The 12,500-nt window shown below is 36.9% G+C and overlaps 2 protein-coding genes across 4 annotated transcripts in view; both read left to right on the top strand.

Moving 5' to 3' along the window:
- Positions 1 to 3,910, top strand: part of Pgd (phosphogluconate dehydrogenase) — a 56,706-nt gene extending 52,796 nt beyond the window's left edge. For both annotated transcript variants that reach the window (XM_027353840.2, XM_027353839.2), the window contains exons 6-12: positions 225 to 401; positions 759 to 843; positions 1,274 to 1,416; positions 1,784 to 1,876; positions 2,189 to 2,322; positions 2,479 to 2,701; positions 2,929 to 3,910. In XM_027353840.2, coding sequence (XP_027209641.1) covers positions 225 to 401; positions 759 to 843; positions 1,274 to 1,416; positions 1,784 to 1,876; positions 2,189 to 2,322; positions 2,479 to 2,701; positions 2,929 to 3,048 — 975 coding nt within the window. In that variant the 3' untranslated portion in view covers positions 3,049 to 3,910. The remainder of the gene's footprint in view (positions 1 to 224; positions 402 to 758; positions 844 to 1,273; positions 1,417 to 1,783; positions 1,877 to 2,188; positions 2,323 to 2,478; positions 2,702 to 2,928) is intronic.
- A 3,773-nt stretch (positions 3,911 to 7,683) lies between these two features.
- LOC113803122 (beta-alanyl-dopamine/carcinine hydrolase) overlaps positions 7,684 to 12,500 on the top strand; it is a 7,752-nt gene continuing 2,935 nt past the window's right edge. For both annotated transcript variants that reach the window (XR_011398658.1, XM_027353836.2), the window contains exons 1-6: positions 7,684 to 7,820; positions 8,307 to 8,572; positions 8,798 to 8,926; positions 9,174 to 9,242; positions 10,279 to 10,392; positions 10,533 to 10,767. Coding sequence is in view for 1 of the 2 variants with exons in the window: in XM_027353836.2 (XP_027209637.2) it covers positions 8,486 to 8,572; positions 8,798 to 8,926; positions 9,174 to 9,242; positions 10,279 to 10,392; positions 10,533 to 10,767 (634 nt within the window). In the remaining variant the exon portion in view is untranslated. The remainder of the gene's footprint in view (positions 7,821 to 8,306; positions 8,573 to 8,797; positions 8,927 to 9,173; positions 9,243 to 10,278; positions 10,393 to 10,532; positions 10,768 to 12,500) is intronic.

Genomic DNA, 12,500 nt, shown 5'->3' with positions numbered 1-12,500 from the left:
ATAACATAAAAATACATTTGAATAGATAATTTAGGTCTTAGCATTGAAACTTCAGAAATTAATTTCCTCTCTTGATTGCTCTCAGTGTTGTTATTATTATCACATGGTCTACAAAATTCTGCTATATGTTTCTAAGTGCAAATTTTGATTTTGCTACTATTATACTTTTATAATATGCTCTGTCTGTCATCCCAGCATTAATAACCTGAGTATTTTTTCACCAGAGTATTGCAGCAAGGTCAAATGATGAACCATGCTGTGACTGGGTTGGTGAAGATGGTGCTGGTCACTACGTTAAAATGGTGCACAACGGTATTGAGTACGGAGACATGCAACTCATCTGTGAAGCTTACCACCTGATGAAATCTGCTTTGGACATGACACCTGATGAAATGAGTGAGGTGAGTGTCAGTGGAGAGGTATAATTTATTAATGACCCTTTCCCTCCATTCTCTCTGATTTCTTTTTCTTTCTTTCCCTTTTCATACTCCCTCTAATACCTTTTCATATTCCTTTTTATTTCCACTTATTCTTTTGTTGCAGCTTTATTCTAGATGTGAATGTTATGACTGTTATAGACCATACTTGGAAAAACTAATGGAATCTAGACATAGAACACTCCAGTTCTGGCTCAACTAATTCATTAGATTGTATACCAAGACCTGGTCAAAAGGATAATAATTTTTTACCCGAGTCTGGTTCCAGAATCAGATAGCAAAAGCCCTAGATTGACATCTTTTCCATTACTCTTGTTACAGGTATTTAAAGAGTGGAACAAGGGCGAACTTGATTCTTTCCTCATTGAAATTACTGCCAATATCCTGGCCTTTAAGGATGAGGATGGTGAGTACACGCATCATCTTCAGTTATATTTGTCTCTATGGAGAGGGGCTTATGAGTTGGGATTTTCTCTGTGTGCCTCTCTTGAAATGTAGTACTTTTTATTTGTCATTATTGTTGATCAGAATGGGCTCAAGGCTTTTGCTAATTTACATATGCACGTCTTGAAAGTACCACCATGGATCATGCACACACACATTTTTTAGAGTCTAGCTTCAAAGTCTCTCTCTGAAATGAGAGGCAACTACAAAGTGGAGGTTAACAGTAAAAACCAAGGTCTTTCAAATCCAAGTCTCCAGATTTTAAAAACTATTTTGGTAGTTACAATCTAAGGAGAAAATCAGTTCTACTCAAAACAGTTAGTATATACATTTGAATTTTTCATGTATTATTGTGCGTACTTTTGCTGATTTGTCTCCATTTCAACCTGTAGGCAAACCTCTTGTGGAAAAGATTCGTGATGCAGCTGGCCAGAAGGGAACCGGGAAGTGGACTGCTATTTCTGGGTTAGATTACGGTGTGCCAACCACGCTTATTGCCGAGTCTGTGTTTGCCAGATGCCTGTCCGCATTAAAGGTTGGGTTATATTTATTTGAGTTAAATATTATTATTATTTTCATTATTGATATATTAAGTCCAAGATAAAATCTGGAAAAAATGATTGATAAAAAGTATATTCTTTTATGATTATAGTCATTAATGAATAGGTGTTAAAGAGCATAGATAGTTTTAATGAAAGTAACCTAATAAACATGTACTTTCTGAACAAGTAGCTAAATGGTCTTTTATGTAGTAGTAGTAGTTTTTTTGTTTTTTTTCATTGTTACACATGATAGACATAACTTGTCATATTCATGTTGAATCCTTAATGATATATTAACCTTTGATGTCAGTAGGGTATGAAAATAGATAAGAATTGTAATCAGAAATCTTGCACACTCAGGATGAACGTGTAAAAGCCAGCAGCATCCTAGACGGACCTGAAAAAACAAAGTTCACTGGTGATAAGAAGGAATTCATTGAACAGATTCGCATGGTAAGTAAACATTCTATTTAATGTAGTGTATTTTTTTTATTTTTTTACTTTTTAGATGATTGTATATAGTTGGTACAGACTAACTCAGTGCCACTGGGAAAATAGTGTTAACTGTAGTATAGTTTTTTAAATGTCTCTACACATAGATAGCTCCACAGGTGCTTAGGCACTAATGAATTACATAGGAGGCTTTGTAACCTTACATGATTTCACCCTAACATGAGCTTCCTTGATCGTTATTATTAGTATTAGTTTTAGTATTAGTATTTTTTAACTTTTTTATGTTTTCATATTATTGCTTTTTCACTTCAGGCTCTATATGCAAGCAAGATTGTGTCATATGCCCAGGGCTTCATGCTTTTGAGAGAAGCAGCAGCCAAGTTTGGTTGGAACTTGAACTATGGAGGAATTGCTCTCATGTGGAGAGGAGGCTGCATTATCAGGAGGTGAGACTTTGACTTCATATAAGTTGTGGTGGATTCGGAAGTAATTATTGTTTTGTATGAATTAAAGTTGAGTAATTCCTTTTTTTCGCTTTTAAATACATTTTACTGAAAATGAATTCAAGATTCAACAGTCGTAATGCCTCCACTCCTTTCCAGTGTGTTCCTTGGCAACATCAGAGAAGCCTTCGAGAAGAACCCTCAACTCAACAACCTCCTCATTGATGACTTCTTCAAGGAAGCTGTTGGCAAGTGCCAGGCAGGATGGCGTGCTGTTGTTGCACAGGGTGCCCTGCTTGGTATTCCTACACCAGCACTTTCCTCTGCTCTGGCTTTCTATGATGGCTACCGGTCTGGAGTCCTCCCAGCAAATCTAATTCAGGTATTTAGTTCCTTCCCTTGTTTTTTTTTTTTTTTTTTTTTTTTTTTTTTCCTTCCATCCATCCTTCCTTCCTTTCTAATTTGTACTACTTTTTCCTTCCCCTCCTTTTTCTGTTTTTGTGGATGGAGGATTAAATTTTTTCCTTTTGTTATGTAATACAATGTGGATGGGGTAAATGAAGCAACATTTTCCATAACCCTTGGCATTGATTCTCCTCGTCTTTCCAGGCTCAACGTGACTACTTTGGAGCCCATACTTATGAGCTTGCAGACGCCCCCGGCAAGTTCCACCACACTAACTGGACTGGCACCGGAGGCAACGTCTCTGCCACAACATATGATGCCTAAAGAGTTCCCATCAGATATTTAACATTACTGTCTTGGTGCCTGAAGGTGAAGACAGCTACGATGGGGAAGTCTTCCCAAACATGCTCTCTTGGGTAGTCAAAATGAACAACAGACCAATTTGACTGTTTTATATATGTGTGTATATAATACATCGAAATGGATACTTGGAAAATTACTAATATCACAAATGAGTTGTGATTATTAACTATAATAACTGTAATTGTTTTAAGTAACTATGCACATGTGTATGAAACCAGTATCTTCTGGAATAAGTAATACATTTGTTGAATGGATGTCTGAAAAACAAAGATAGTAATTTCTGCCTCGTTTTTGATACATTCCACGAGTAGCTTTATGTAATTAAATTATTTTTAAAATATGAGACTAGTATTAAATAGATTGTTGGTAATGTATTACATTTTATAACTGGTTATTTTACTAATAACCTGCAATACAGATTTGTAAGGTATATATATATATATAATGCCAAATATCTATTTGATAAAAGTAGATAGATTTAGACTGGATTTGTTTCAAGAATTTTTTGTAAAAAAGGAGAGAGAAAATTTTTTCATAAAGCCTTAGTGATATTTTAGATGTTGTTTATTACTGTCATATGATGGTTTATTTACAATCCCATTCTTATGAGCTTTGTCATATTGAATTTCTCCAGGACTCTGTATTTTTTCTGCTTCAGATCTCAAAAATAATTCAGTGTTAATATTTTTTGCCTCTTCATTTATCAGTATTGTTCTTAAGAATGTATTGTCTTGTCTCTGCTCTTTTGTATTTTAGTAACACAAATTTTATTTCTATAATAAAGCCCATTTTTGAAATAAAAGTAAGATATATGTAAAGAACATTTTTTTTTTTTTTTTGCTATCCCAGTTAAGATGATATATTTTTAAACCTTCGGTTGAATGAAATATGCGACTGCTTGGTGAAACTGAAACTTAATGTTTAGTGTGTGCAGTTTTAAATACAAGTAGGTACATGCTATACACAATATATTGTATTTCTCTATCAATATTTCCAGATACTCTGATACAAGTGACCACAACAATTAAATGTTTAGATTTTCTTAACATTTCTATAGAAAACATTTTTTAGTCTGAATCTTTCATACTTTATTGTTGACATGGGGGGGCTTTGCAGACGGAGACTGGGGCCTAAGGTAGGGGATCACCCATAGCCTCAACTAATTTTGCATGGTCTTTTCTACCCCTTTCCTTCTCTTCATCCCTTTCTGTCCACTTCTTAAGGTGTGAGAGCCGTGCTGAAAGGATGAAAGGCTGGCTTTGTGTCAGTCCTGAACGGCCTTCTTAATCCGTTTTGCCCTTTCCTCTTTACCCTTCCCACTACCATATTAATCTACAGCGCTTAGGCTTCTAACATTTTGCCCTAGCCATTAACTCACCCTTGTTTAATGTTTAATGTTTGAAAATAAATGTGCTAGACATCAGAGGTCATATAGCACTATGGTACAGTATTGCGTCAGAAAGGGCAAAGGAGAGTTAAAGATTATGATAAAATGTGTTTGATGTCAAAGGTTTAAGAACGTTATAGGATAATATGGTAGTGAAAAGGGGGATAGAGGAGCAAGTGAGCTAGAGCAGAAGTTAGTATAAAGGAGAGGGTAAGGCGAGTGAGTGAATTATAGTGTATCAGTCACTGGAGAATGTATAGTGCTGCATGACCCTTGAGATCTGGCACATTTATTTCCTTTGGCAATTATCCATTCTAGTGTTATGACACAATAGAAGTCCAGGGTATTATTTAGTGCCCATAGCAAGGTCAAAATTCATGTCCGGGGAAAAAAGAAACATGCATAGACATAACTCCATTCAATAGGTTTTTTTATACATTAATTATATATTGATGTATATTATAGGAAAACAAAATCCTGCTCCTATACATTGCATCCTATCCTATTTACATAAAAAATAACAAAATACTTAGCGGAGAGTGACCACAGGCAGTGACGCACAAAACCCGAGCTTTACAATATGGCGGAGCGCCAGGTGGCGGTGCGGTCGGAGTCAGCCAAGGAGTGAGCTCGAGTCAGCCACCGAAACAGGTCAGGTCGGATTCCGAAACATTTGCATTACGTGATTCACGTATTATGCCAGGTCACCGAAACACTTTAAATTAATTAAATGATTATTCATATATTGAAAATGTAATAACCAAATGACTAAATCTAAATAAACGTCATAATAGAATTTATTTACTACATTAATTAATTCACCCATACCACCTCCACCCTTAAATGAAATTTATTGAGAAATTTTAACGTAGTTCATCACTATACTCTCGAAAGACTATCAGCCAAGACGTTATCTTTACCTTTTATGTTTTATTTCAAGATTGAATTGCTGTATCATTAAAGGCCATCTCATTAACCTTGATTTAATTAAATGAATGATTATTCATATATTGAAATGAAAATGTAATAACTAAATAATAACAATCTAAATAAACGTTATAATACAATTAATTTACTATATTAATTAATTCACCCATAACACTGGGAATCCACAATCTTCGCGCTATGTACCAAGCCTCACCCTATCGCTGTATTTTGAATACGACGCTAATGACAGGTGTTGACACGGTGGAAAATTTTCAATAACAAATAATCTGTATCCTTCAGACCGACCCTGTTGGATTTTAGCTCTCATACCCTTGACGACCTGAGAGTATTAAACCAAAATAGGGTCATCATCACAGATCAAGGAAACAAGCAACTATGAGGTTCAAATAAGAATAAGTTTTGATAATTTCTACTTATGAAGAAAAGAACAAGTAACGTCTTTATTCTTGAGATCATATCACTGTGATAAGGCTGTAGATTCCATATCATTTAAGTTTTGCACTACGTAAGTTGCTCTATACTGAAAAAAACTGCCGCATAAGACAGGACTTAAGGGATGTGAGTAGAGGGAGAGGTTCTGCTTTATAGTACGGGAATAGCTAAATAACCTGTAATTACGCCACATTCAGAACGGAACTGCCACATCAACTTAGTCAGGGTTTGATTGGGAGATGCGGGACATGTTGAGAAGGGAGGGTAGGTGTGGATAATCATGCCTTCCGCACATCCAAGACGAAGTGATCACCTACAGAGAAAATAAGAAGTCCCGGAGCGCCACATAAATTCTGAACGATTTGGGCAAAATTGCCGGTACAGGCATCATCCTGGACAGGACAACGTAATGGAAAGGAACTGCATTGGTGTACCAATTAGCATACTACAGTGATCGGTATAATCGTGTAATTATCTTATTGACTTCTGTCTGTTTATAGGTTAAGAGCCATTTATAGTATATTTCACTATGGTAAAATGGCAATTCATGACTTCTATACGCACTCTCGTACGAAATACATATTTCCTTTAAGACACTAAAAGATTTCATTCCCCCCATACGCGCAAAGCCCAAGCTATGCCTCCCTCTTACCACTTCTTCGATTTCCCCCGAAATTCATCCTCAATACTTTTACCTTCAACTTATCTTAGGTAATCCGGCGGAAGAGTTACTTGTGGCTAGTGTGGTCATTTATGTATTCAAAAGGGAAACGGACTGAGGAGTCAAGTACATAGGTCTCAAGAAGGTCCCGTAATTCAGCTGAAAAATATATAGGAATTGTGTCAGTCTTCTGTTTGGAATCCTGGCGAAGGCTTCGGTCCAATCAAGTAGCATGGAGTCAACTTGCTTAATGCCACGGCATTTTGGATATTAGTTTGATTGAGTAATTGGATAAAGAGGGTTCGAAGGATGAGAGGACAGGACCTCAGGATTGGAGGATTCTCAAACGCGTTAAGGCGCCGTATTTCCTGAACGCGCCTTAACTTAAGGCTTTTTAGAGAATCCGGCCCCTGTCGCTTTATTGCTGTCCTTTGTCAAATACGTCAGATTTCATACATTTTAAAGGTACTTTGGCATCTTATTGTTCTTCTTTCTCGGTAAGGCACCACCCAAAATTGTGATATATATATATATATATATATATATATATATATATATATATATATATATATATATATATATATATATATATATATAAATACATATATATATATACATATATATATGTATATATATTTGTGTGTGTGTGTGTTGTGTGTGTGTGTGTGTGTGTGTGTGTGTGTGTGTGTGTGTGTGTGTGTGTGTGTGTGTGTGTGTGTGTGTGTGTGTGTGTGTGTGTGTGTGTGTGTGTGTGTGTGTGTGTGTGTTTGTATGAGTGTGCAAGATACGGTTGATACTAATGGCCTTACAGGATAATGTGTTCTAAACTATCTACTTTCTATATTTCCTTGATAACAAACACTTCTAAAGTGAACATGCATAAGATATTGACAGTATTTTTCTTCACCATATCTGTTTAATTGTCTAGATACTAAAGTTGGCATCTTTTTTACCTTTGCTTGAAATACCAAAGGGCCCAATTTTTTCCATGATTTTGTCGATCATATAAATTAGAATTATGCATAGTATGTTGAGATTAGACAATTCATAACATCTTAAATGGAAATGATAACAAGAAATAATAATGTAAAGTAACTGTATGGCGGTCCAATAGCACCAGCGTAATTATCATGCACTGGCAACAGCAGAGACGTTTGTTGTTCCGCAGGCAAAAACAAGTCACTGAGCGAGTTGCTGACACAGAGACAAGAACGGTGATAATGCAGCGCAGAATTGTATGATATATAACGGGAGGACTACACAGCATTATACGGATACATTTGAAGAATTGTATGGTATGTAAAGGTAGGACTACATAGCTCAAGTCTTGTATTTTTTGCATTTTAACTCGTCCAGTTATGTATACACATGCATTCATACACGCACGTGTAGGCGAAAATGAACTTGCACTTCTTGAACATGAGAAAATACGTTACAAGAAAATGTATAGAACAAAATAGAGAATCATATCGTTACTGCCATAGAGGGTTTGGCAATAGACTAATGAAAGCATCCTGTTGCGCGGTATCTGCAGTTTGAAAATGGCAAGTAGGGGGTAACCGTGCTAATTCGGTGACCTTGAAAAGCAGTTAGTTGACCATAGAAGCTGCGTTGTGGCCTCAGTTTCTTTCTTTTTACATTTTTACCCAAATGTACCGTTCTTGAATGCTATAACGTTAAAATTAGTCGAAAAGGTGTGTTCTATATAACTTCGTTATACCAAATACAGATATGAATAACATTTGTCCACCTTTACTCTGCTCTTAAGAAAATAATTACACATTTTCCCAGTTTTAGGTAAGCGAAACCGCTCTTTGGTGCTGCTCATCACCGGCATAAGCCATTTTCACTCGTGACTCTCCTGACGGAGTCATCAAACAGACCCATCAAAAGAACTTCTCAGAAAAGCTCCTCAAAAGGACTTTTCTAAAGGAACTCCTTAAAAGCCGCTTCTAAAGGACTCTCCCACGATGAGCCCTAGGTTGAAGTTCGACCGGCGTTCCTCCCTACCCGTTCTGTACACTCGCGGGACGCATTATGAAGTTGGGTTTGACATCGTAAGTAACTTTATCTTTTTATCAGTGTACGGTTCGATGTTTATATATAGTCCTACAATATAGCTTTTATATAGTACAACGTCATTATGCGTAAACATTTCGAAAGTTCTTCATTCACTGTTTTTGTTTATTCCTAGCAACAAAATAATGATATAGATATCTGCCGAGTGATGCGAAAGGGCTGTCCACTATGACCGTGAATGCAATGCTATTTGGCCGTTTCAGGGTCGAACGTTCCGAGGAATAATCGAAGACTATTTGGCGGCGAGTAAGCACTCCCACGACTCGCTCCTCAAGCAGTTCGGTGAGGGGGACGGCAAGGCTGCCTATGACGTCACTTTGGAGAACCTGAAGGTGATGTACGCGTGTTGATTGATGGATATACTATATATAAGTATGTATGTGTCTATATAAATATATATATATATATATGTATATATATATATATATATATATATATATATATATATATATATATATATGTGTGTGTGTGTGTGTGTGTGTGTGTGTGTGTGTGTGTGTGTGTGAATGCATATACGTATATATGTTTATGTAAAACTTGTTTTCGAAAAAAAACTTAAGATGTACTTCCTTCCGGCAGACGAACTTTCCCCAATACATAAGGGAGTTGCAAGGGATTGCAGACGGCGCTCGGGTGCCATTCCAGCATGTAAGTCACGTCCTGTATTCTTATTAGTATCACTGTGATTACTGATAAGTTTCTTTTACATAATTTTCTTTCTCTTCGTCTGCACTTCTTTCTACCTCTATTTTTCTAAGCGCTATCATTATTAGTAGTAGTATTAGCAGTATTGTTATAACTGATTTATAATTTTGTCTTATTTTGCTTGTTTATATTTGTTTTATTTTGCTTTTATTTATATGGCCTTGTAATCTCTTGTATATCTTTTTGCCACAGTCATTATAATCATTCATTCCTGGGTACATACATTCACTACATCCTTTGCTATAACGTGTGGTATTTGGTACATAGCATTGTATTTTTTGTGGTATAATATATATCTAGTATATATACAAAATGTAAAAGTATTTATTTAGTGGAATATATATGTGTATAAATACATGCATATATATATGTATATATGTATATATAGATAGATAAATAAATATTTATGCGTATATGATATATATATATATATATATATATATATATATATATATATATATAATATATATATATATGAATATCTATATTTATGAATCTCTCTCTCTCTCTCTCTCTCTCTCTCTCTCTCTCTCTCTCTCTCTCTCTCTCTCTCTCTCTCTCTCTCTCTCTCTCTCTCTATATATATATATATATATATATATATATATATATATATATATATATATATATATATATATATATATATATATATATTATATATATATATATATATATATATATATATATATATTTATATTTATATAATTTGTTACTGTGATAAATGCTCCTTGTGTTGTATATTCACATAGAATGTTTACTGTTATCTAAAATATTAATTCCATATTACGATATAAAAAGTTATTCAAATTAATCTAAGTAAATTAGAACTGTAAAGCATTATTTTAGTGATCCATTAGCATAAATTCACATTTATTCATATATCAGCCTATAAATATCCTGTAAACATCCGATCCATCATTATTAGGTCCTTCGACAATAATAAACAATACGTTCTTGTGATTCAAAATCATTCGAACAGCTGATGGTGCTGCATCTGGTCACGAGCCTCAGCCCCGGCCAGCACGATATTTTTTCCTCGGCAACCAGGCCTAACCTCGGCTGCACGTCTGTCAGTCTCAACAAAGATGGAGAGGTAAAGCCAGTTTGTATGGTTATAAGGTTGCCATAAGTTCTTATTTTCCCGGACATGTCCTTAATTCTTGTCAAAATTCGCGCCCGGAAAGATCCCCCCCCCCCCCTAATGATCACAATAGCAACACAACCAACCCCTAGATCCTGCTGGGCCACACGGAGGACGCGGAGGCCGAAATGCTGAACCACCTGTACATCGTTGAAGCTGAGATTATCGAAGAGGAAGCCCAGGGCCGCTGGGGCTTCAGGAGGGAGCACTTCACGGCCTTGTGCTACGCCGGAGAAGTGCCCGGCTTCTGCATGGGTTACAACCGCCATGGGATTGCCTTCTCCGTCAACGTCCTGCGACCGCGCCACATTTTTAGCGGGAAGACGCGTAAGGTTTTTTTCTCCTTTGGGAGGGATTCTTGGCAGATCTTTTATTCCGATATATATATATATATATATATATATATATGTATATATATATATATATATATATATATATATATGTATGGTTCTAGGATACTATGTCACGGGGAAACTATGTCGCGGACCTCATGTTGCCACATCGCGCTGTGACACAGCGTCCGTTTCGCAAGTGGATAAAATGTCGCGGGAAAGGCACGTTGCCATTTATGTCGGTACATCGCTGTTCATTGTCGACAGATAAGATTAGGAAGTGTTGAAATTGCAGCAAAAGTGATTTAGTATATAGAATACATAATAACACTAGTATGAGACATAACCATTTTTTTTTTCTCTAGGTAATGAAATATTTTGTGATGAGCATGCCTTTATTGTTCAGTGAGGATCGCCATTACTTTGGCTCTTTGATCCAGATATTGCAAATCTAGAAAGGTATGTTTCTCATTTTGTAATAAGGGATTTGATCCTCTTATTTACGAGCTAGTATTTTTGACCCGAGGGATGCTACCTGCCAGCTGCAACCTCTGCACTTAGAAAATTCCTCTGGAAGGCGTTCATTGCTGCCTTCTCAAAATCTGTCATTATTGTCACTGGATTGCATGATAAACCAGGCGTTATTAGCTTTAACACCTCGTACATTTTATTATATATCTCCATTCTTTCCTGACAAAAATGCATAGACGCAAGGATATGTTATACCACCAAAGTATGCATGGAGTGTGTACTGCTGCTTGTATCCGACAGGGGCCACTTTAAAAGTTCCATCACCAAACCAATGACGAGACGGCAAGAAATTTCGAATCAGAGTCTGCTGCGAAAATCATCACCCCATCATCTTCATAACGAAGGAAGGAAGATGTACTCCGCTTAACGTTGTCCAGAATGACTGAAGATCAAACACACCTGCCTTTTGCCGCACTCGCCTCAGCGTCCTCTTGATAGCGTCTGCCGTTGTATTAGAAGAGCCGACTTCAACTCTAGCGTAAAATGTGTTGACAATATGTGCGATGGGCTCTGCTATTGCGACAGCACGTTCCTTCATTGCTACTAGTATCCCCTCCACCTCAGCCTTCCCAGGGACAGCAGGATGTCTGTGGATGGGGTTTTGCCACTTCACTATTTCCCCATTAACGGTGTGAACCCTGGCACCACAGGTTCTGTTCGCATCTCCACATAACTTTGTCCTGATGGTCCCTTTCCTTCGTAAAGAGATGCTGGCCAACTCTGAGTTTCACAGTCGCCCGGTATGATGTTATAATGTGACAGGCCTCGGGGACATTGACAAGAGAAGGTGGGGGAGGGTAATCTTCATTCAATCCCTCGTACCATGAAATATCGAGTTCGGGGTAGGGTGGTAATGGAAGCTCGGTTGAGTTCTCCATGCTGAATGATGTCTCTCTCCTTGAAAATTCATTATTATAGCAAGATCACGTGTTGAAGCAGTAGCGGAAGTTAGAGCATTTAGGGTAGGTAAGGTCATAGGAAACCTCGCGCAACAGAGTCACAGCGACACATAAAGTACGGTCAGCCGACGACCAGGTTATGTGAGGACACCTCGCGCGACACAGTCACCGCGACATAGTGTCCGCCAGACACTGAGTCACCCTCGTCATACAGCTTCGCGTCTTTCCTTCCAGGTCATAGTGTCCGCGATACATAGAGACCGTGCACCATATATATATATATATATATATATATATA

The sequence above is a fragment of the Penaeus vannamei genome, chromosome 1, assembly GCF_042767895.1.
Source record: "Penaeus vannamei isolate JL-2024 chromosome 1, ASM4276789v1, whole genome shotgun sequence".
NCBI classification, from domain to species: Eukaryota; Metazoa; Arthropoda; class Malacostraca; order Decapoda; family Penaeidae; genus Penaeus; species Penaeus vannamei.
Note: the sequence above shows the minus strand (reverse complement) of the source record. Positions and strands in the feature narration are given on the sequence as shown.